Here is a 20852-nt window from a genome sequence, read left to right on the forward strand (position 1 = left end):
CTCTGGGGCAGGCATGCTGCCAGTATGGAGCAGCTCAGCAGGACGAGGCAGGCACACAGCAAGAACTACTTTTATTGGAAGAGATTTGCATCTACAAAAGAGTGAAAAACATGTGTAAAATCCACAGTAAAAAGAAGGGGCTTGATGAGCTAGCCTGGTCAGCAAGACAAGGTGCCTTCTTCCCACTCTGAGGAGCAGTCAGGCACTATTTTCTCACAGACACAGACAGCTGGGGTTTGGGATGGGGTCACAGAGCACCCCAGATTCAAAACACCCAACACAGCAGGATAAGGAAGTTCAGCCCTAACGACACCTCATCCCCACCAAGCCCAGTGGGGCACAGTCACATTGGGGTACCTGCTTATTGTCACTCTTGCAAGGCCCAAGAAGTGGCCTAAAAGCCCGCAAATGCAAATACTGCTATGACCAGCCAGCTCACTCCCACCTCTCTTCAACCTCCTCTCCCTTACCCCAGGCACCCCACCTTCTCACTGAGGTCACTGCCTTAGCCCCTCCACCCTGCACACACAGTCCCAGCCTCCAACATCCCATATGCCATCTCTGTCCAACACCACTCACTACAGGAAGAGGTACAATACCCACTTTGCACAAACACCCCAGCCCAAAGGCAACCCATATTTACCCTTCAGCTATGAAGTTCCCACCCCAGCAAGCCACTTCTATCCCAACCTGTCCCAGCAGCCCCAAGTGAAAAACATCCCTGCCCTAGGTGGGGGGACACAAGTGCTGGTTTGAAAGTAACGCAGGAGCCTTCAGCCCCATGCAGTTCCGAGGATCAGGGGTCCCAGAAGTGCAAGGAAGTGAGTTGTGCCACACTAGGAGGGAAGGGGAACAGGGCTGCTGTCCTACACTCCTAGCTGGGAAAAATGAAACTCTTGATTCTGCTGAGATCCATTGCAGTATGCAAGAAGCACTGCTTCAGCCCCAGGGGGTCCAGCCAGTCCTCACGGTTGGGGGCTGCATCCCATGTGGGGCCCGCAGTGGCTGAGCAAGCATGGCAGTGGAGCACCGGAGGAGCCGGGAGCACGGCGAGTCCGAAAGGGCCAGGCTGGCTGGGGGCTGCAGTGGGGGCGGTGCGGTTGGATCTCTCACAGGCAGTGGGCACTTTCCGGAAAGGACCGTGTGGGAGGTGCCTGTGTTGGGCTAGATCAGGTGCCTTTGGGTAGGACAGGGCCGTCATCACGCTGCTCCACAGGTAGAGCGCAGTCGCTGTGACACCTCCACGATGTGGCTCCTTGGTCGTCTCATTCTCCCCCAGGCAACGGGTGCAGCTGGCTGAGGAGACATTGGGCAGCTCGGGCTGGGGTTGGCCAGGGGCTGGGGCTGGCTGGGCAGCCAGCTGGCACCTCCCCTCCTCGGGGAACAGCGCAGGCCGGGGGGCTGCAGCGCTGACACTCCTCGTGCACACAGACCGGTGCACTACACTGATGGAGGCGAAGATGGCTGCGAAGCCCGTCAGGTACACCACACCCAGGAGGCAGGCCAGCTAAGGAGAAGCCAAATGTTAGCCCAGACACCCCCAGCAGCAGCACCCCCTGCCAGCTGTGATGTAGCATGGCCACAATCAACCCAGCAGCCGTGACAGGAAAAAGCATCACCAGCTCCAAGGCTGGATGCCGAAAGCAGGCAGCCACACTGCTAATGGTGGGCAGCACACAGGCTGCCCAAAGCTGGGCCTAAATATCACAAACCAAAATGTCCCAGCTAAAAGCCAACAGTTCCTGTTCAAAACCCTAGCTGGTACCCAGTTGCCTCCATGCCACCACCATGTCCTTGCACTATGGCTTGTGGGGCTGTGGTCCAGCACAGGCCACACTACCTAGCACCAGGCTGCAGTGCCTCGGGCAGTGCAGATGCAAATCAGCACCTTCTGAGAGCTTCCCTTTTCAACAGAGAATAATCCAAGGTGCTGCTCTCAGTGGAAAAGAGGGTCCTTCTCCAAATCCACAGCCTCCTGGGTCCCGTGTTCTTGCAATTAGCTGCTCTCCTATGCCCTTACCTTCACCACTTGTTGGTAGAACTGGCCCAGCACATGCTGCCACATGGACTGCTCCATAAGGACACAAAGATCTGTGTAGGTAAACCAGCCACGCCACATGCCCTGTTTTTCAGCCACACTGCAAGGAAAAAAAAAAAGAAAAAAAAAACCAGGGAAATGGCGGATATGGACCACGATATGAATGATATGGGCCATATCCAGGAATGATATGGACCTTCCCCATAAAAGCAGCTTCAACCCAGGCAGGTTTGGAGAAGACCCTGCTTAAGCTCTGTAGAAGGGAGCTGCAGAGCCTAGCTAAGGCTCAGAGGTGTCCCAACCTCTTATTTCACTGCAGCAGGGCTACATCCAAGCAGAGACCGAGCCAGGCTACAACACAGATAAGGGATCACCCCCACCCTAGACACCTACCGTCCTTCCAGCCAGCTCAGCACTTCAAACAGCTCCCGAGGATCTGTGTAGAGACTCCAGTCCTGCCAGGACAGCAGTTAAAGGTCAGTGCATTCAAGGCAGGTCACCCAGCACCCAGACACATCTTTCTCTCTCCCTTCATGGGAGCATGTGGGACAAAACCAGAAATCCAGACTCCCCTCGATGCGAAACACTTGGCAGCAGTTACAGTTTTACTTACAATGGCGCTCAGGAAGTTCATCTCCAGTGTGTTCATGGTCTGGACATCCACCTTCCCTGCTGCTCCCCATTCATCGTTGAACACCTCCTCTTCCTCACCCTCATCATAGAGATACTTACTTGCAACCATCTAAAAGTAGCACAAAGGACAGGATCTCAGCCTTCACTGCACTCACTTCCCACCAGCCCAGTTACTGCCCTGCCCACCGCTCACCATGGAGATCAGGAAGAGGTCTGAAGATGAGATCTGCTGGAGGTATTCAGGGTTCCTGTGCCGGAGTCTCTCAATATAAACCAGTGCCAACATCATGGAACAGGGCGAGATGCAAGCTTCCCTGTAGGACAGGACAAGAACCAATGCCACAAACGTCCCAGGTACCAGGACACAATCTGGCTGCTCCCTCTCCATGCAGACAGTAGGAGGGTTTAGCAAATAGCTACAGAGATCCCAGCCTTGCCAGCTCTGTGCCAGTTGTCCTGAGCTGCAGCACAGAAAATGCCAGGGATGCAGGGTGGAGAGTGAAAGCCCTGGTTTCTGTTCCCAGGCAGTCAGCTCCAAACTGAGCAGCCTGCCCTGCAGCAAGGCATGCCGTGAGGGCTCAGCTGCCAAGAGGAGGCTCCAGGTCCAAATCTGGTTACCCAGGGTGCTGCAGATCCAGTCAGTACAGACTCCCAGTAACAAGACCACATGTGCACCCCAGAGAGAAGGATAAACTTGAAGCTGGCTGCATCAGGAAGTCACTGTGCCTGCTGTCCGTGCCTCCAGCTTCTCTTTGACACTAATCAGGCCTAGGCATAAAGCCAGTGGCTGGCCCAGGAGACAGAAGTGAGTCACAAGTAAGACCAGAGCTCCAAGTTCTGACACGGGACATGAAGGGACACGTTTCGCTTCTTACCGAGATACGTGAGATACATATTTCTTCTGGAGTCTGCGGATAGGACTGGGAGCCACTTTCTGCAGCAACTCCACAGCAATATCTAGGACAGAAAAGCACCAAAAGAGTTAGTCTAGTATGGCCCAGCCCATGCTCACCTTTCCCCTTCTCCTTGCAAGCCTATCAGGTCTTGGTGTTTGCTTAGCCCTTCAAGTTTAACTTAAACTATGAGGCCTTATGAGAGGTCAAGGACAAGTGAGGAACAAACAAACATGCAGGGCAGGCAAATCACAGCAGGAAGAGGATGTGAGTGACCAAGGCCCTGCGGCAGTGCCAGATCAGCAGGTCTGTGTCACAGGGAACCACCAGCAGTCAGCTGCAGAGAAACATCCTGCCCTCACCCTGCAGGACTTCAGAGAGCCCTTCTGGAGGCCTTCTTGCTTCTTGGGCCTGATGTCACACCACATCTTCATGGTCCTTTGCTCCCCTCCAACCACCAGCATCTTCCCCCTCCAGATCTCATCATCTTGGATCCAGCCCACCTACACCACCCTGAGATGATGAAGCACCAGGTACCCGTGTGACCAGGAGCCTGAAGGCACTAACAGGCAGCCAAGCACTGGTACAGTGTAACTGCAGCTCAGCCCGCTTTCCCTGCACTCAGGGACGTGCTGCAGCACTCAAGCACAGACACTGACATATACTGGCAGATGGCTCCAGCAGCTCCCAGCTCACTTCCCTATACAACGGGACCAGCTGGGAGCATCCCAGTCAGCACTACCGTCTGATGCTAGGCAAGAAGTGCTTTAGACAAGAAACTTCATTTTGTTTCTGAGCCCTTGGCTGATAGCAGAGCTCATCCCAGCAGCCTTGCATTTCCAGCTACCAGGGGAAGCATCACTGCACCCCTTCTTTCTACATCTCTCCAGCACCTAAGAGAATCCATGTACTAACATGAGTGATTTGCCCAAAGAGCAGCCACCAAGCTCAGAAAACACTTCTCTAAGGAACTTCCCAACACCATTCAGGCCACACCATTACTATGATGGACAGCCAGGCAGACAGCTCCAGCCACCCACTGGCTGTGCCCAGCCTCTCCCACTGCTACTGCTCTCTCTGCCCTTCCAGGCCACCATTGTGCCACCACAGAGGCAGTACCAACATCTCAAGTGATCCCTACAAGCTCATCCTGATATGAAACCAAATTCTTCAGCCCACAAATCCAACTCATAAGAGTGTCCTGTCCTAGAGGGAATGGACAGCAGCTGATCAGTTTCCCATCTCACAGCACACTGAGTGTGGTTACTGTTCTTCTGTCTCCAAAGGAAAAAATTCACATTTCAACTTCTCTCCTCAGGCATCCCCATACTTCTTTCTGCAACCAACCTCCAATATCAAAGACCTTTCCCTGCTATTCCACTTTCCCAACAAGCCTCTATCTTTTTTGAGAACAGTGCCATGAACTTGCCATGTAGCAAGGACAGATGTACCAACACAGATATCATAGTCCTGGGGCCTTATTTTTTGAAAGCAGTTGGTGAAGGAAGGCTGTAAGAGCAGATCAGCCCATGGACACATTCTCCATGTGCCACTCTTGCCCCCAGCTGCTGGAACCACAGCATTTCCTGAGTGCAAGGCAATCCTTACAGTTAATAGTCCCGAACAGTTTTCCTTCATGACTGTACCCTTTGAACTTTCATCCATGGAAGAGTCCCACCTTGTACCCCGGTGTAATGTCAACCTCGAGCCTCTCTCACACCGCTTGTGTTGGAACTGTGACTCCCAGCAGTGCCCAGGCAGCTGGCTGCTCTGCCTGGGCCTGCCCTGGCACCACACACTCAGCATCCTCCTCCTCACCAAGGCACATCATACACAGCCTCCTGGCAACTTCAGACTGTTTCCCTAACAAGCAGCTAATGGAAATGCTGAGAACCACACACAGTGAAGTCTAGCAAACCACTGCATGCCTTTTTCCACTCCTCTCCATCATCACCTGCACGAGCTCCTCAGCCTTAACCCAGCCATGCCTTCTGCTCCCCAAAACACTGCTGAACTGACAGGGAAAAAAGAATGTGATTCAGACAAACACAGCAAGAACTTCTGTGCTTGGTGCTTACAACTAGAAGTTGAACAAAGCCCTGAGTGTTTTGCAGAGCACAAACAATTATATAAGACGGCTCTCAGCAGAAACAAGTTCACAACCTGCTCTGCCAAGGAATTCACAAGCAATCTAAAGGACTTTATACTGGTGTATAATGATGTCAAAAATGCAGCAACGGGCTAGATGGGGCAACAAAACAGAGAACAGAAACCATGAGGCTCTGGCATCCTGCCCTGCTGTATTGTACTGAGTGGGAAAGGCTGGGCAGGGGTGGGATTTGGCACGGGGGAGGAAGCAGGTGACCTACTCGTCTCGGCCCCTTGGGCTACTTCCAACCCCCTTGACTCAGCATTCCCATCTGGGGACGATCAGCAACCCACCTGCCACAGGGCTGGAGAGATTATCCAGGCTGCAGTCTTTGTCCCAGCCATAATAGAGCCGCTTCCGCACTCTCTCGCTCAGCTGCTGGTGCCTGGGCAAGAACTGAAGGCAGACGGAGGAAGGTGAGGAAGGCGCAGAGCACTCCTCCCGCCGTGCTTTCACCCCGGCCCAGCGCAGGGCTAACCGGCCCGGGCCGTGCGGCCCCACGGGGCTCCTCGGGAGCAGCGGACAGGGGCTTCACCCCGAGGGCCCGCTAAGGGCAGGCTGGGCCGCGGATACTCACCGTGAACTCCTGGAACCCGCTGAGGGAGAAGGCGCCCTCCTCGTCCAGCAGCAGCTCGTCCAGCTCCATCCTGCCCGCTCGCAGGCCGGGGGCTGACGGTTCCCCTGCGGCGATACGGGGCCGGCTGAGGGCGCGGCGCCGGTCCGCTGCGAGGCCGAGGCCCGGTGCAGTGTCGGGAGCGGAGCCCTGCCAGCCGCTCCCCGCCTGGCCGCCGCCGCCCGCCCTTCCGCCCTTCCTGTTCCGGCGCGGGGGCGCGGCCCGTCCCCGCCCCTGCCGCCGCCGGGCGCACGCGCGCCCGGTGTCACCCGGTCCCCCCCACCCCGGCCGTCCCCGGGCGCAGGCGCGCGGCGGCAACGGCCGCCGGTCCCTCAGGCGGTGCCGCCCGCCCGGGCCGGTGACAGCGGCGCCTCCGCCCTCGCTCCCCCCCGCAGCCATGGCGAGCGGCCGCGCCGAGGAGGCGGCGGCGGCGGCGGCGGCCGAGGAGGAGGAGGAGGAGGCGGCGGCGGCAGCAGCGGCGCGTCTGGCGGCGGCGCTGCGGCAGCGGCTGCGGGGCTGGGAGGCGGCGCTGGCGACGGCGCAGCGGCTGCTGGTGTGGGAGAGGCCGCTGCACAGCCTGGTCACCGCGGCCGCGCTCGGCGGGGCCCTCTGGTGAGCTGGGGCGGGAAGGGGGACCGGGAGCCGTCGGTGCCGCCCGTCCGGTTCGTGCCCGTGCCCGCAGCGTGCGGCGGCTTTGGGCCCCGCGGCCGTGCCCCGGGGTTCCGCGGTGTGCGTTCCCGCAGCCCGCACGGCCGGGAGTAGCCGCGCTGTTTTCCTCTGACAGGCATAAACAGGCCCCTCCCTGAAGGGAGAAAGTGCCAGGAGGATTTGCCTTGTCCCGCGATAATAAAATGCAGATGGGCCCGACTGGAGCCTCGCCCAGGCACGTTTCTGCTTAATTTTTGCATCCGTGTTTTTATCAGCTCGTTTCACTCGGTAACTGCGGTCAGAGAGCTCCACGGCCTCCTGCATCGGCAGCTGACCTGGGGCGTTTTATTTAAACCCTTCTGCTCGGTAGTCTTTCCCGGGAGGTGCTGATTTTTCACTCAGCTTTGGCACCAGAGCATTCCCCCTTTCCTATTTCCCTTCTCTGGCTCTTCGGCAGGGCAGCAGCATGAGGAGATGTGAGTGTGAGTGGCAGAGCCCAGCTGTCGAGGGGAATGAAAAACAATGTTTGTTTGTATAAACAGTGAGTCAGTTTTACTGATGAAAGTGCTCTCAGCCAGTGGCCTTCCCAGCAGAAAAGGTCGGAAGTGGCCAGGGATCGACTTAAATGTTGGTTGCAGATGAAATAGGAAGGGGCAGATTCTAGAGTTAAAGGAGGGAAAAATAAGTGACGAAACAGCCTTTGAAGTCTCTCAGATGAGGCAGCTTATGTTCTGTTCCTTCATCTGTACAATTATCAGAAGCGTCTGTGTTAGCCAGACATATACTCTTGGACTACTCTACCAGCTGAAAAGTCTCAGAGCAGAGCTATGAAGTGAGAAGGAGGGGGAGAAGTGCAGGTGGTAGGGGAGATGTCAGGGATAGTGGACAATGACAGCCCAGAGGCTGTGTGAAAAGGTAGGGAAGAACAAAGAGTTCTTCCCAAAATATGGGACAGCAGAGAGAGATTTAAATAGAGGAGGAAAAATCATTTAGGGTCCCACGGAGGAATTCAGCCAGGATCTTTTAACTGCAATACATAAATGAGACAGAATAGGAAAGTCTTCTGGAGATGATGTGTTAAGCTACAGAATTGCTGTTCGATGAGGAGGAGTACAAACATCATTTTTTAGGTCATTAAAGGTCCTGTAAGCCCATGGAAAGTGCAGCTTTTGTTCTGTGCTGCCCAGTGAGGCACATTTCACTTCCAGTTCTTCAGTTGTGACTTGGTGGGAACCCCTGCCTGCTCTGCACTGTGAGATTCTCTGTGACTACAGTCATTGTTCTGTGTATTTGTCATTAGTTACTGGCAAACACTCACTGACGAGGAGCAGGGTAAAAAAGCAAAAGTGCTCCTCCTTTCTGGAAAGGAATATTCATTAAAGAGGTGAAGGTGAATGCATTTCCCTGATATTTTTTTCTGGAGTGAATTAAAAGCAGCTCCTCTGAGCTAGAGAAAAGGATGAATGCAGACAGCCGCTGCTGGCACAGGTGGCATCCTGGCACCTTCGCTGTCAAATCTCTGTGGCGTGGAGCGATAAACTCTTTGAGTGGCATTGCACAGATGTGTGTGAGTAGCATTGTGTGGGCTGGCAAGTGGCTTGAGCCAGTGTGTGGATGTGGGACATGAAAGGTTTTATGATAAAGTCAAGTGAGCAACTAAACCATTTAAGTGCTAGCTAGGCTCTGGTCAAACAGGGAGAGGTTTGTGATAAGAGAATGGGCATCTAGAATGGCAAGATGCATTACCTGCATGTAATGCTGGACCTTGCCATGACAGATGGGATGTAGGTTTTCAGCAAACAGGCTGAGTGGCAAACAGTTTTCTGCTACAGCAGTTTTGAGGCTTTGGAGGGACTTGTACAAGTGAGCATTAGCTTTGTTTTGCAACCTAGGGAGGAGCTCAGAAGCAGGGAAGAAGAGTGCTGGAAGATGGCATGGAGTCAGCTGTCTGGTGGTGGGCAAAGGCACCATTTCAGAACGTGCTGCGGTGTGGGTGGGTGTCTGCAGAGTATAATGCTTGCTACAGTGGCCCATTGCAGTTCGGTATTTTTGCTTTGAGCTATATCTATTTGCTGACCAAGAGCAGTAATTTGCTGTGTTTTGTCTGTCTAACAATTTCTGTTTCATTTCTAGGTTGTTTTCCTCCACCTCCCTGAGACCCCTCTTTCTCCTCAGCATGTCCCTTCTTGGCATCCTCTTGTTGGAGAAGTGGAAACCCAGGTTCCTGTTTGATTTCTCAGGTAGGTGATGATTAGCACTGTAGATACTGACATGGTTTTAGTGTTACCAGCTGCTGGGCTATGGCTTTGACCCTTTCTGGGTTCTGTCAGCAGTCATGTAAACCCGATTCCTACTTTAACTGCAGTCCCAGGTACTGGTGCTGCCTCTTATCTGTTTGTGTCAGAGGATTAGGATGTATCCTAATACTCTGGGCATGGAGGATTGCTCCCAGTGCTGAGAAATTCTGGGAGTGTATAATTTTGAGAGTGACTAAGGGGCCCAGCTAGCTTGCCAGGGAAGCTAATGACAAGGATGATGTCTTTCTGCTGTGTCCTTTCTCTCCTGAAGATGTGGCAAAAACATCATTTCAAGTCTGAGCACTTATGGCCAGCTGAGCTGAGGGAAGGAAGAGAGGGAAGGGAAGTGTTTTGGTTGTAGTTGAGTTCAATGTGGGCTTACACCCTGAAAGAAGCAGAGCAAATGAGAGCCACTTCTTGTGGCAGATAGCAGAGTGGATGATGAAGTCTGACAGCAGCAACAGTTAGTGTATTGTACCTGTACAGCATCTGATCTCCAGCTAATCAGTGAGTCTGATCACCTGTCTTATCTTTCCCTTTTATTGAAGGGTCTGTGCCAACATTAGCCACAAAAGCAGCAAGAGGAATGGCCTCATAAAGATGGTAGACATGGGTTGACTGCTGTCTGCTTTGAGTGCCTCCTTTGGAGTTTATTAAATGACAGAACCCAGACTTGCCTACTGCATCTACTGCTTCTGTTCAAAGGCAGCTTAGGGCCCTCCATCCCTGCCTCTCTACTCTAGGGAGAGTTTCTGAATGAAAGCCCCTCTATATGTGTGTTTGTAAGGTGCCCTTCATTTGACCTAAAAGGGTGCTGACTTAAAGGGTGCTTTCACAGAAATCCTGATAAGATTAGGTATGTTACAGCTGTAGTCTTGAAACTGTTTGCTGTGTGTGGTTCAGGTAACCAGGCAGTTAAACTGGACTGGCCAATTTAATTTCCTGCTTATTCACATTGTTTTTTTAAGGGAATAGTTTAAAGCCAACCCAAACCACCTCACTTGAAATGTGTCCAGAAATGCAAAAGCCTGGTGTCCAGTACAGAATGGTGTCATTGAGGCAGGTGGGGGTGGAATCATTCCAGCAAGTACTTGGCCTATAAAAGTTGTGTTGTCATAGAAGAAATAGGAAATTCATACTGAAATCAATTTATATGATGCAGAGCCATGAAGAATAAAAAAAACCCAAACAAAACAGCAACACCAGGGATTAGGCTCATCCTATGCTATCAGCTCTGCTAGAAGTCGGTGCACATCCCACTGCACCTCTCCTCAGTGTTCTTCACATATTTCATGCTTTCCTGCTTTTCTGCTGCAGAGAACAGGGAGACCTTTCTGATGTGCTTGTTTAGGTCTCAGCCCTGATTTTGACATGATCCACTGGACCATGTTTCATTTGCTTCCGTGAGGAAGGAGGGGTGCTCTGCATTCCTGAGGGGCCTCCCATTGAATTGGTACTCCTGACTACTTAGGGGTTCTTGTTTGGCTCCTACTTCCTGCTGAAGCAGGGCTGCACCTTTGTAGCTTACCTCCTTAGTGCTGCTTCCTGTTAGTCTTTTCTGGAGTTCTGGGAGATGGGTCAGTACCATACCTTCAAGAGCCAGCATGTACATGCACAAACCTCAGCCTGTGACAGTTGTGTATGTCTCAGATGACTGCTTATAAGATGACTTCTGAATGAATGCTAAAGCCTCAGCATGTATTTTGCAGTTACTCACACACTAATCAGGGTCATGCTAACGGTATCAAGATGCGCAACTTTTTTAGGCCCTTTCAGAAGGGACTGCATCTTTTCAGGGTATTTTCTCAATATCTACATGGAGTTCCACTTAGATACTATTTAAGGACTTAGGAAGCATCTCCAGTTTCACCTGAAGTGGGTATCAAGTAGGGATGTTTGGTGGTAGCATCGCTGTTTGGCAGCTGTGTTTTGGTCAGTGCAGGAGAGTGCAGTGTGGAAGAGCTCTAGCAAAGGTTGTGTTGCAGTTGAATGTTAGTACTCCTTAAACAGGGCCCCTGCTTTCTAGCTGAAGTTTACACACAGATGAAGAATGTCTCTTGGAGAAGCAGTGAGAACCTGTAGGAGCCAAGGAATCCATCAGCAATAATTTGTCAGTACCAACATATAACCTAAACTCTTGCATGGCTCTCTGATCTCTCAGAAGAGCCTGGTGTATGTCAAGTGGTTTGCATTAATCCACAGTCCAGTGTGAAATGCTGAAAGATTTCAGCCAGTTATTGATAATCTGAGGCCAGTTCTGGGTGTCCTGCTTGCCAACTTAGTAATACTGGTGCTTGACAGTATTTTAGCACAGGTTGGAGTTAAGCCTTAACTAAGGGACCATTTCCTGTTGGAAATGCTCTAGGTTTTTCGGATTGGGCTGTTCTTACAACTGGTCTAAGACTCCAGTGCTTTGAGATGGCCAGCAGGCAGACTGATCTACTACAGGAAGCAGAATACTGTTGATCTTAAAGACAGCTTGTGTTTTGCCAGATAGCTGAAATCACGTGAAGACCCTGCAGCCTGCTGAAATGTTCTGCTCCCCAAAGTGTCTCTGAAACCTTCAGGATCAACTGAGGAGAATTGTCTCACTCCCTCTGCTGGCGTATTTTGGATGGCTGGGATGACTGCAGCCAGTCGAGAGGAGTGGGGTTCCTGTGCCATCCCACTTACTGTGTTGCTGGCACTTCTGTCCAGCAGAGGTGGCGAGCATCTCAGCTCCTCGTTTGATGCACTGTGCAACTACACAACTGAGGGTGTAGCCAGCCCTCACAGACTGGCCAGTGCCAGATGTAATGTATTTGGTGATTTAGTGCAGGTAATGGATGAGGCTTAGAGATAGAGCTGGATTTCTGTGCTGCGGTTAAGCAGCTTTAGATTCCTGAGCACAATAACAAAACACAGCAATGGCGGTTGCAGGAGGGAAGCAGCTGCCCTGCGGGGGTGGAGCTGCATTCATAATACTCACACTGCAGCTCAGGCTCCCTCTGTGAGCTGCCCCAGCCACCATGCCAAATGCTCGTGGGCAGAGGAGCAAATGGGCAGCCCAGTCTGAGAGCAGTTGACTCTTCTTGTCAGGCCTGATTACTGGAAATCTGGGTCACGCTCTCAAAGAATCACCTCCTCCCTGGGTGGTTGGCCTCCTGCTCCACTGCGTGAGCCGGCTGGTGCAGTGCCTGCAGCGGGAGGAGGAGTCTGGCAGACTTGGCCCAACACTGTATCTTGGGAGAACAGTGGCAGGGCTGCTACAAGCAGTTGATCTCTTCTGTGGCTTGAGCTGGGTGGAGTCTGAAGTCTCACTGGATGATTGCAGTGATGGTTGTTCACATCTTTGGTGCATTTCCCTGAGGGAGTCACTGCCACTCTTGGGCTTTTTGCCTGGCTGGTGACTCCAGGGAGGATTCAAACCCCTTTTTGCACACGTTGCATTTCTTTAGCCCATTTCTAACTCTAAGCCTCGTCTCTGAGGTTAAACTCTTCTCCTTTATTTTAGTTCTGTTGACATGGTGACATGCAGTGTGGGGGACAGGGTTAGGGTTATAACCTCATGCACCAAGTTTGCTGCTGGTCAGACAGCATCAAAGCTATATCAGTCCCTGCCAGCTCTAGGACAGTAGGCGGACTGGTACAGGAGAGTAGACCTCAATGAGCTATCACAGCATGAACAGGGCATTGTTAAACACAAGAGACTTACAGAGACTGTGTTGATAGAAGAGCTTTGGTTGAGCCCTGTACATCCTGAGACACCAGTCAGCTTGAGATCACAAATACCCAAATCTCTGAGCAACCAGGCTGATGAATTTCAATTGTTGTAGAAATTATTTTTCTCAGTGTATCTATAAGCAGAGCATAATCATATGTGACCTCTGCTATTGAAACAACACTTCTCTTTTCAGTACTGCATGAGCTAAGTCCCTCTTTGAACATCATTGGTTTCTGTGTGGAGAGGAGTGGGAGACCCTTTACCTTGTCCTTATCCAGAATGATGGACCTTAGGAGTATAGCTCTATCTGTGCCTGGCACAAAAGGTTTTCAGGGGACATAAAACAGCCCTAAAATTAGAAAATTATGCACAAGACTGCTATTTGTTGCTTAATTCCATGGGAGAGGATAGAGACAACAGGACATCTCTGGTATTTGTACATAGCATTCTGCCAAGAACTGGGCTGGTCAGTGGGAAATGCAGCTCAGACCTCCTGGTTGCCATGTTTAGCTCTGAAATGGAAGCTGAAGCTTTGCCCAGCTCCAAAACTGTGCTGGCAGCCCCCTTTGAATGACAAGTGCTGGCACCCACTGTGGGAATGGCACTGCCCAGACCAGGAAAAGCTGCATGATCCCTGAAGCAGACAGCCCCATGTAAGCCCCACAATACACCTCAGATATGAGTGCCCTGCCGTGTGCATGTTGGGTTGCAAGGTGTGCTGGGGTGCCCAGAGACCAGTGCTCTGCTGCTCTGAGTCTCCAGGCACACTTTGCTAAAGCCTTCGCAGCTCAGGCTCCAAGCCAGCGATTCCTGCTTGCATGAGAGCACAAAGAAGGTCCCCAGGGTGCATCCCGAGCTAAGGATGATACATCTGCAGCTCTGCTCTGTTCAACTGGTAAAAATGTCGGGTTGTATTTTTTACTTGGCTGACTAATCTGCTGTGTTCTCTCTACAGCACAGCCATCAGAGGAGCCAGGAGGAGAGAGGTAAGCTCACAGATGTGTTCCTTGGTGTGGGGAGAGTGGGGAAACCTTAATTTAGTATGGTGATCTCACCTGTCCTTTTTTTCTGTTATAAATAAACTGCATGGCTCCTGCTGTGAAACACTGCTAGTGACTTCCGCCCTGGTAGCTGCTTATCAGCTCAGGAGCCACAGTTTGAGACTCTGGGGAAAGCTAGTGTTCTTTCAGTAGCAAAAAGCTCAAGTTCTTCTGATGTTAGGAGTTCTTAGGCTTCTTCCCTGGATCTTTCCTGAGCTATTTTAAGGGTGCTCCAGTGAGAACATCACTGAGACTGACTTCCACAGGCTGAATGTGCTCTCTCTGGTGGCGTGGCTTGCATCCTTGGCTGTGGTTGTAGGTGTGAGGACCACCTTCTGCCTACCTTGGACTTGGTGCCAGAGGAGGCCAAATAATTAGTTCCACCTCCAGCGCTTCTGTCTGCGTGGCTTTAAGTAAACTGCTTTGCATTTTGGGCTTGTGGTATGGGGATTCTGTAGCATGGTATCTGCTGCTGCTTTGCTCAGGTGTCTCTTGAATTTCTTCCTGATTGAAGGGAAAAACCATCTCCAAATCAAGCATCTTCAGTAGTTCAGTTGAAAATGCAGTCAGTATTGTCAAGCCTTGGTAGGCAACTCTGCTTCCTGGTGCAGCTGTTCCTCTCCCCCAGGAAAACAGACCATGTTCAAAGATTGTCTTCTTGTTCCTGTCTGTCTCTAGTGAGGGGGTGACTTCAGGGGCACAACCTCACCTGCTCAGTGTCCCTGAGCTGTGTCACTGTCTGGCAGAGAGCTGGGTCACCTTCAGGCTCTACCTTCAGGAACTGCTACAGTACAAAAGGCAAAATCCTGCCAAGGTAAGCTGGAGATACCTACCCTTCTTTGCAGGGGCTTTTATTTCCATTACTAGTGCCTTAAGAAATGGAAGAATGTAAATTCAGTATTTTTACAATTGCTATCCCTGTCCAATATTTGCTGTTCATTCCTGGCAGATTCTATGCCATGGGAAGTTTAAATAATGAGTAATTGACTTCCAGTATTTCTAAACTGGAGCTGAACTTAAGCTGTCCTGTGAATGGCTTGCTGTACCTGATTTTATTTCTTAGTGTGCAAAGGAAGCTCCTAGATTGGGACTGGGGAGAAAAGAAAGGGAAGCCTACAGTCTCTGGCCCTTTCATGAGTTCCATTCTTAAGCTGGTCCTATTTCATTAGCCAGGATTGTTGCTAGCAAAGTCCAAATGCAGCGCTGTTTCTGAGTGCATGGAAACTTGTCATTAAACATGTTCTAATGACTGTTATGTATGTTGTTTGGAAAGGATTTAGACAGGAACTGCCTTAGCATCACAAAAAGTAGGACAGACCAACCACTAGGATTGTGTCAGACTTCCTGGCATTCAGTGTGCCAAAAGGAGTGGGTTTCCAACACTTCTTATTGCTCCTTTTCTGTCCCAGCCACAGGGAGTAGAAGACCAGGTCTGAAGATGCCCATAAAGAATGAACTCATAGAGGAACCTTAGCTTTTGCAGACCCTCTCCATTATGAATTAAACTCTTAATTGCAGGATGTAGTCCATATCTGAACTCATGCTCTGGTTTGCAGATTGTCTATTCTTTCTTCCCCCCGCCTGCCCCCAGGAGAATGTAAGACAAGCCATCAGGGCTGTACCATTATATTTCACTTTTTCCAGAGGAGAAAGGTCCTGGTTTGATGGGAGCATGGGCTCTGCTAATGCTTCTGCCAGCTGGTTTATGGCACAGCAGTGGCACAGCATCTGGTGACTCTGTAACAGGTTCCTGTCTCTGTCGGGACAGTACAGTTTCCCCCTGAAGTGCTCAGCTCTACAGAGAGATGTACAAGTGGCAATTTGCAGTATCCCATCATATCCTCAAGGAATGTAATTTACTTCATAAAGAACTGTCTGATAAAGTTGTGATTTGTTTTATTGAGGCGTTGGGTTACCTTTGTCATCCAGCGCTTGAACCTCTAATGCTTACAGCTTAACCCAACCGAACTGTCCGAGTTCTGACTGTCAGCACCTGAGTGTACTTGGTGCAGAGCTGACTGACTTGGTTAGAGCCATCCCTCATGTTGCACTGAATATTTCTGGCATGGGTTGCATAGATGTATCTCTGCCTCTTGTCACTTATGTTTTTTCCTCTGTCTTCCTTCAGTTCTGCATGAGTGTCTGTTCAGGCTGCCTGATTCTGGCTGTAGTTGGACACTATGTTCCAGGCATAATGATCTCCTACATCATTTGTGAGTATAAGCAGTGCTCTTGTCTGACTTAAGCTGAGACATGACCTAGCTGTGCTGTTGACAGGCTGGCAAAAGCAGATCTGTAGTATTCCCGAGGGGATCTGTGCTAGGTGATGAATCAATTTACAGGGAGTGTGTTCCAGGAGGTCTCTGTGAGCACGTGCATGCAGTACCACTGCAAAGGCAGGAGAGGGAGCCGGGACTAAAACGTTGCTTCCCTCTGTTCTCCACTGCTGAGGCTGTGCTGGCCGAGGCTCCAGGGAGGCAAGAAATTACAGTCTCACAGTTCCTAAGGTGGGCAAATCCGTATCGAGAGCGTTGTTAACAAAGCTGCATGTTGGGTAAATAGACCTTTTTCACTGCATCATGAGTCCCTAATAACTCTGTTCTGGTGCTCTGCTGCAAGTGCATCTACACATGAGCCCTGTGCAGCTACCCATATAAAAGTTTTGGTAATACTTGTTTTTCATTCTCATTTAAGCTCATTTCAGGCCTACTGTCTGGGGTGAAGTGGCTGAAGAGAAGGGCTTATGCTTCATCCTAACATAAATCTATATTCTATCTAAGATCTGGCAGTAAAACCTAGTTAATCAAGCAGCTTTGCAATGAGTAAGAGGAGCCATGGATGAGGATTTTTAGGCAGTCAGATGGGAACAAACATGCCAGTGAAATGTGTTTCCCTTGAAGACTTCCTCAGTGGCACTACAGGAAGAGTCAGCTTTTGTTTGATCTGTCTCTCACAATCCCTGCATTCCATGTCCACAGTGCTCAGCATTCTGCTGTGGCCTCTGGTGGTCTACCATGAGCTGATCCAGAGGATGTACACACGTTTGGAGCCTGTCCTAATGAAACTGGACTACAGTATGAAGGCAGAGACGCTGCACCACAAGCATGAGAAGAAGAGTAAGGAACCACCTTCTCTCTGGCTTTTTTTGGTGCTGTATTCCTAGGGTGGAGCCATAGCAAAAGGACAATAGGAGACCATGTCTGCCAACATTGTGTGGTGACAGATTGCAGGGGAGCAGGGCAAGAGAGGTGGAAACTTAAGGGTTATGTGGAGGGCAACTGTGTGCTCCTAGGTGATCCTGAGAACAGCACAGCACATGAAAGCAACAGGTTATGCTTGTCTCTAGGAACCCTGTGGAATTTCACTGAGGAAGTAGGGGATAATGGTGTATAAAGGCAGAAAAATCCTTCATTTTCGTGTAATGCCTTTCTTCTCTTTCTCACAGAACGACAAGGGAGGAGCGAGCCTGCAGCAGGTGATGAGCCAACAGCAGAGACAGAAAGTGAGAGCGAAGCAGAGCTGTCAGGCTTCTCCCCAGTGGTAAGAGCTTTAAGAGCTTATCAGGAGCCAGTCCCTCCACTCTGGTCTATAGCAGCTTGAGAGCCAAGGCATGGTCTGAGTACAGCAACAATGATAACACACAGCAGAGCAATAAATCACTTCTTTGCAGAATTCTAAGGGGAAGAGGTGATGTGTTTGATGAAGGCCATTGTCGCCAATATGGGTATTGAGAATTTGGTGCCACAGAGCTGGTGATGCCATAGCAGGGCAGGGCCAGCCATGCCCCAGCCTTCTGCTGACCTCAGAATTACTTTGTTGGTTATGCTTCATGCTCAGAGAATGTGTCTCCTGAAAAAAATTAACTTCCCTGCTGTAATGTGTGGAGGCTCCTCAAAACCGGAAAAGGGAGTTGAGCAGCTCTAGTGTCTCTTACACAGTTCTCTGCTTTCAGACAGATTGTGTGTGACCTTTCTACATTTGCACCACAGAAACAAACCAAGGAGCAGCTCTGGGCATGTAGCTGGGCTGTGAGGTGGGAAGCTTGTTTTCACATGGATGTGGATACTTGAACTACTGCTACTTGTAGAAGGCTTTGTTGTGGTCTGTGTGAATGCAAAAGGGAAGAGGAGGGATCCCAGCAGATCTTCTGGGATCCCAGCAGAAGAAGAAGGATCTAAAGCCTTCTGAGACTCCTACAGTCTCATCCCATCTTATGCTGCCTCTTCTGTGTTCTTCACTGAGAGCAGGCAAACCTTTGGGCAGTGATTCATTGCAGGAAAGCCAGTGAGCTGAGACTACCCTTCCCTCCAGTGCAGGGGGCACTTTGCCAGCATACTGTCCCTCCAGCAAGGACTTCTGCCTGGAAGGTCTGGCAGTGCCCATAGGCAGCATGGGTACTTAGACACACAGGAATTTGTCTCTCTGCCTTCATCCCATGCAGGTGGATGTGAAGAAAACTGTCCTGGCACTGTCAATCACAGATTCTGAGCTCTCTGATGAGGAGGCTTCTATCCTGGAGAGTGGGGGCTTTTCTGTTTCAAGGGCTACCACCCCACAGCTGACGGACGTTTCTGAAGGTACATAATGGGACACCTTGCTGCCCCCTTATCTGCAGTGTTTTGGCCCATAACAATGGATCATACAAGTGGGAGGACAGGGAGAGATCCCAGATATTTGCATGGGAAGAGCATTGAAAGGAGGAAGGAAAAGCAGTGCAGCATGCTCTGACTTCATGGCTGATCATAAGCTGGTCCTGAATGGACATCAGCCTCTAATTATTGCCCCACAGAGCAATGCCATCTTGTAACTCTAGCAAGGGAGCAAGGCCACCCATAAAGTCCCACAGAAATAACTGAATAGGATAGTCACACACCCATATATGAAACAGGTCAGACTTGCTAGCTCAGGGAAGGACTAGTTAGTGATGAAGAACATGGAGGTAACCACTCAGTGGCCACTTGGGTGTCTGGGAAGGAGCAGGCAAGTGACATAAGCACCATTTCCGTGACCTTGGAGTTTTAATAGGAGGTACTAAATACAGGGAACATGAGCTGGAGCAGGAAGTCCTCTCTGAGAACAGAGCACATAGAACAAGATCACAAAAGAAACATTACACATGAATCATGCCATTGGCAGGAGGGAGTAACTGCAGACCTCTTCCCGCTGTCCTCCAAGGATGGGGAAGGTACCTTAAAGTCAGCTGTGGTGTGTCAGCTGGGGAAGGTGGGTGGGAGGTCAAGGTTAAGGAACATGTACCTTAATGCTGGTGCCTTTCAGACCTGGATCAGCAGAGCCTGCACAGTGAGCCAGAGGAGTCATTTTCCAAGGACCTGACAGAGTTTCCATCCGTGGAAGAATATCATTCCAGAGACCTGGGACCACAGAGTGATGAAGATGCGTTTGGTGTGCCCCTGGGTCCCGAGCTTGCCCACGCTGCCTGTGAGCTGGACTCAGCAGACAAAGAGGCTGCGGACTCTGACCTCTCCATCCTTCGCCTCGCGTCTCCTCTCCATTTTGTAAATACGCACTTCAATGGGAGTGGGCAAGTGGCAGGAGGCAATGCAGAGCCAAAGACTGTCCCTGCCCCAGGCCTGGGCATCTGCATTAACACCCTGAGCGAGGAGATTGTCACCACTGCCATCACCACAGCGGTGCAGAATACCCTTTCTGCCCTCCTGCGGTCCTCAGAGGCCAGTGAGGGACCCCCCCTCTCCGAGTTCCTCCCCACAGAGCCCGAAGAGAAACTGAGCTTCCAAGCACACCTGTCAGAGAACGAAGTGGTGGAGACAGAGACAGAAGCTTCACCGGAGGATGAGGAGGAAGCAGATGACTTTGAGCTACTGGATCAGGGGGAGTTGGAGCAAATGGATGTAGAGCTGGGGTTCAGAGAGGAGCAGGAGGCACAAGAGGCTGCTCTGTCTCCCTCCTCTCCCATGCTTGCTGAGCTGCCAAAGCAAGGAGATGAGGAGGAGGCAGTGATGACAGCAACTTCTATGTCTTAGGTCTTATCTGTGCTCCCCCTTTTCCTCCATCATCACTGGAAAGAAGGAAAAACTCACACAGTGAACGTGCAGTGGGTTTTTAGATGTTTGTCTTGACTGGGATGGAAATGCATCAGTGTTAATGTGCTGTGTCTGGAATAATGAACCCTTTCCATCCTTCTAGAGCCTGGCCTTCACTGGCTGAGCAGGAGGCCCTGCAGCTGGGGAGGAGCCGGCTCCTAGAAGCCTTATGCCACAATTGAAACACCAACCCCAGCAAACGCTTCCTAGTAATGGTGCAGTATTTCGGTCTGTCTTCTGTTTGTCTTTTGTTTTGCACGCTGAGTACTGAGCTAGCTGTAGCTGCTGCTAATACCCACATCCCCAGTAGGACATATGCAATCTTATTTTATTGGGTTTTTAAATGGCTAAAAGTGTAAATAATTTTAACTTCCATTGGTTTTGTCTGGGGGGAGGGACGGGGTGCACAGTCAAATGTGGCTCTCAGGGGCAAGCAAAGGGAAAGGGGACTTTGGAGCAGAGGGTAGCAGTAAGGGGGCAAGGGCAGATGGGTGTTGTGCAAAGAAACCTCTTCCGCAGACTGTTACTGTCTTTTGTGTCACTGCTGGAACAGGGTGTTGGGCGATACCTGTTTTTTTCCCCTGTCTCATTTGAGTTCTGTTGCTGGGTGGCTGTGGAGTTGATTTTTTTGCAATCAATGAAATTCACTCCTGGCCCTGTTCAGTACTCCATTTTTTTGCTGCTGTGGCATCTCTTGCCTTCCACACCACTGACGCTTCTAGCAGCCCTTCCGGGCTCTGCTGGGCATCCTAACATGGCACCTGGAGACTCCGAGG

General features: G+C 50.9%; 2 protein-coding genes across 2 annotated transcripts; one reads left to right on the forward strand and one right to left on the reverse strand.

Annotated features, from left to right (window-relative positions):
* Positions 1-54: 54 nt before the first annotated feature.
* Positions 55-6725, reverse strand: CNPPD1 (cyclin Pas1/PHO80 domain containing 1). The gene is made up of 8 exons (XM_030277335.4): positions 6291-6725; positions 6007-6109; positions 3547-3628; positions 2865-2985; positions 2652-2780; positions 2432-2493; positions 2021-2138; positions 55-1507 (listed from the first exon to the last, which is right to left on the reverse strand). The coding sequence occupies exons 1-8, from the start codon at positions 6723-6725 to the stop codon at positions 875-877; spliced, it is 1683 nt and encodes a 560-aa protein (XP_030133195.4). The 3' UTR covers positions 55-874.
* On the forward strand, positions 6724-20747 carry RETREG2 (reticulophagy regulator family member 2). Its single transcript, XM_072932105.1, has 9 exons — positions 6724-6938; positions 9108-9214; positions 13930-13960; positions 14693-14828; positions 16143-16227; positions 16993-17130; positions 17460-17554; positions 18456-18591; positions 19292-20747. Exons 1-9 carry the CDS (start codon positions 6724-6726, stop codon positions 20014-20016), a joined length of 1668 nt encoding a protein of 555 aa, XP_072788206.1. The 3' UTR covers positions 20017-20747.
* Positions 20748-20852: the final 105 nt, after the last annotated feature.

The sequence above is a fragment of the Taeniopygia guttata genome, chromosome 7 (genome assembly GCF_048771995.1).
Source record: "Taeniopygia guttata chromosome 7, bTaeGut7.mat, whole genome shotgun sequence".
In the NCBI taxonomy this organism is placed as follows: Eukaryota; Metazoa; Chordata; class Aves; order Passeriformes; family Estrildidae; genus Taeniopygia; species Taeniopygia guttata.

Excerpts from the sequence above, each read along its gene's own strand:
- CNPPD1 (XM_030277335.4), bottom strand. The coding sequence starts at position 6,725 with ATGGCTGCGGGGGGGAGCGAGGGCGGAGGCGCCGCTGTCACCGGCCCG. Across the intron at positions 2,494-2,651 it reads TGAACTTCCTGAGCGCCATT|GACTGGAGTCTCTACACAGA; the intron begins GTAAGTAAAACT and ends CTGTCCTGGCAG. Across the intron at positions 1,508-2,020 it reads TCTACCAACAAGTGGTGAAG|CTGGCCTGCCTCCTGGGTGT; the intron begins GTAAGGGCATAG and ends GCTTCTCCTTAG.
- RETREG2 (XM_072932105.1), top strand. The coding sequence starts at position 6,724 with ATGGCGAGCGGCCGCGCCGAGGAGGCGGCGGCGGCGGCGGCGGCCGAG. Across the intron at positions 13,961-14,692 it reads GAGGAGCCAGGAGGAGAGAG|TGAGGGGGTGACTTCAGGGG; the intron begins GTAAGCTCACAG and ends GTCTGTCTCTAG. Across the intron at positions 18,592-19,291 it reads GCTGACGGACGTTTCTGAAG|ACCTGGATCAGCAGAGCCTG; the intron begins GTACATAATGGG and ends GGTGCCTTTCAG.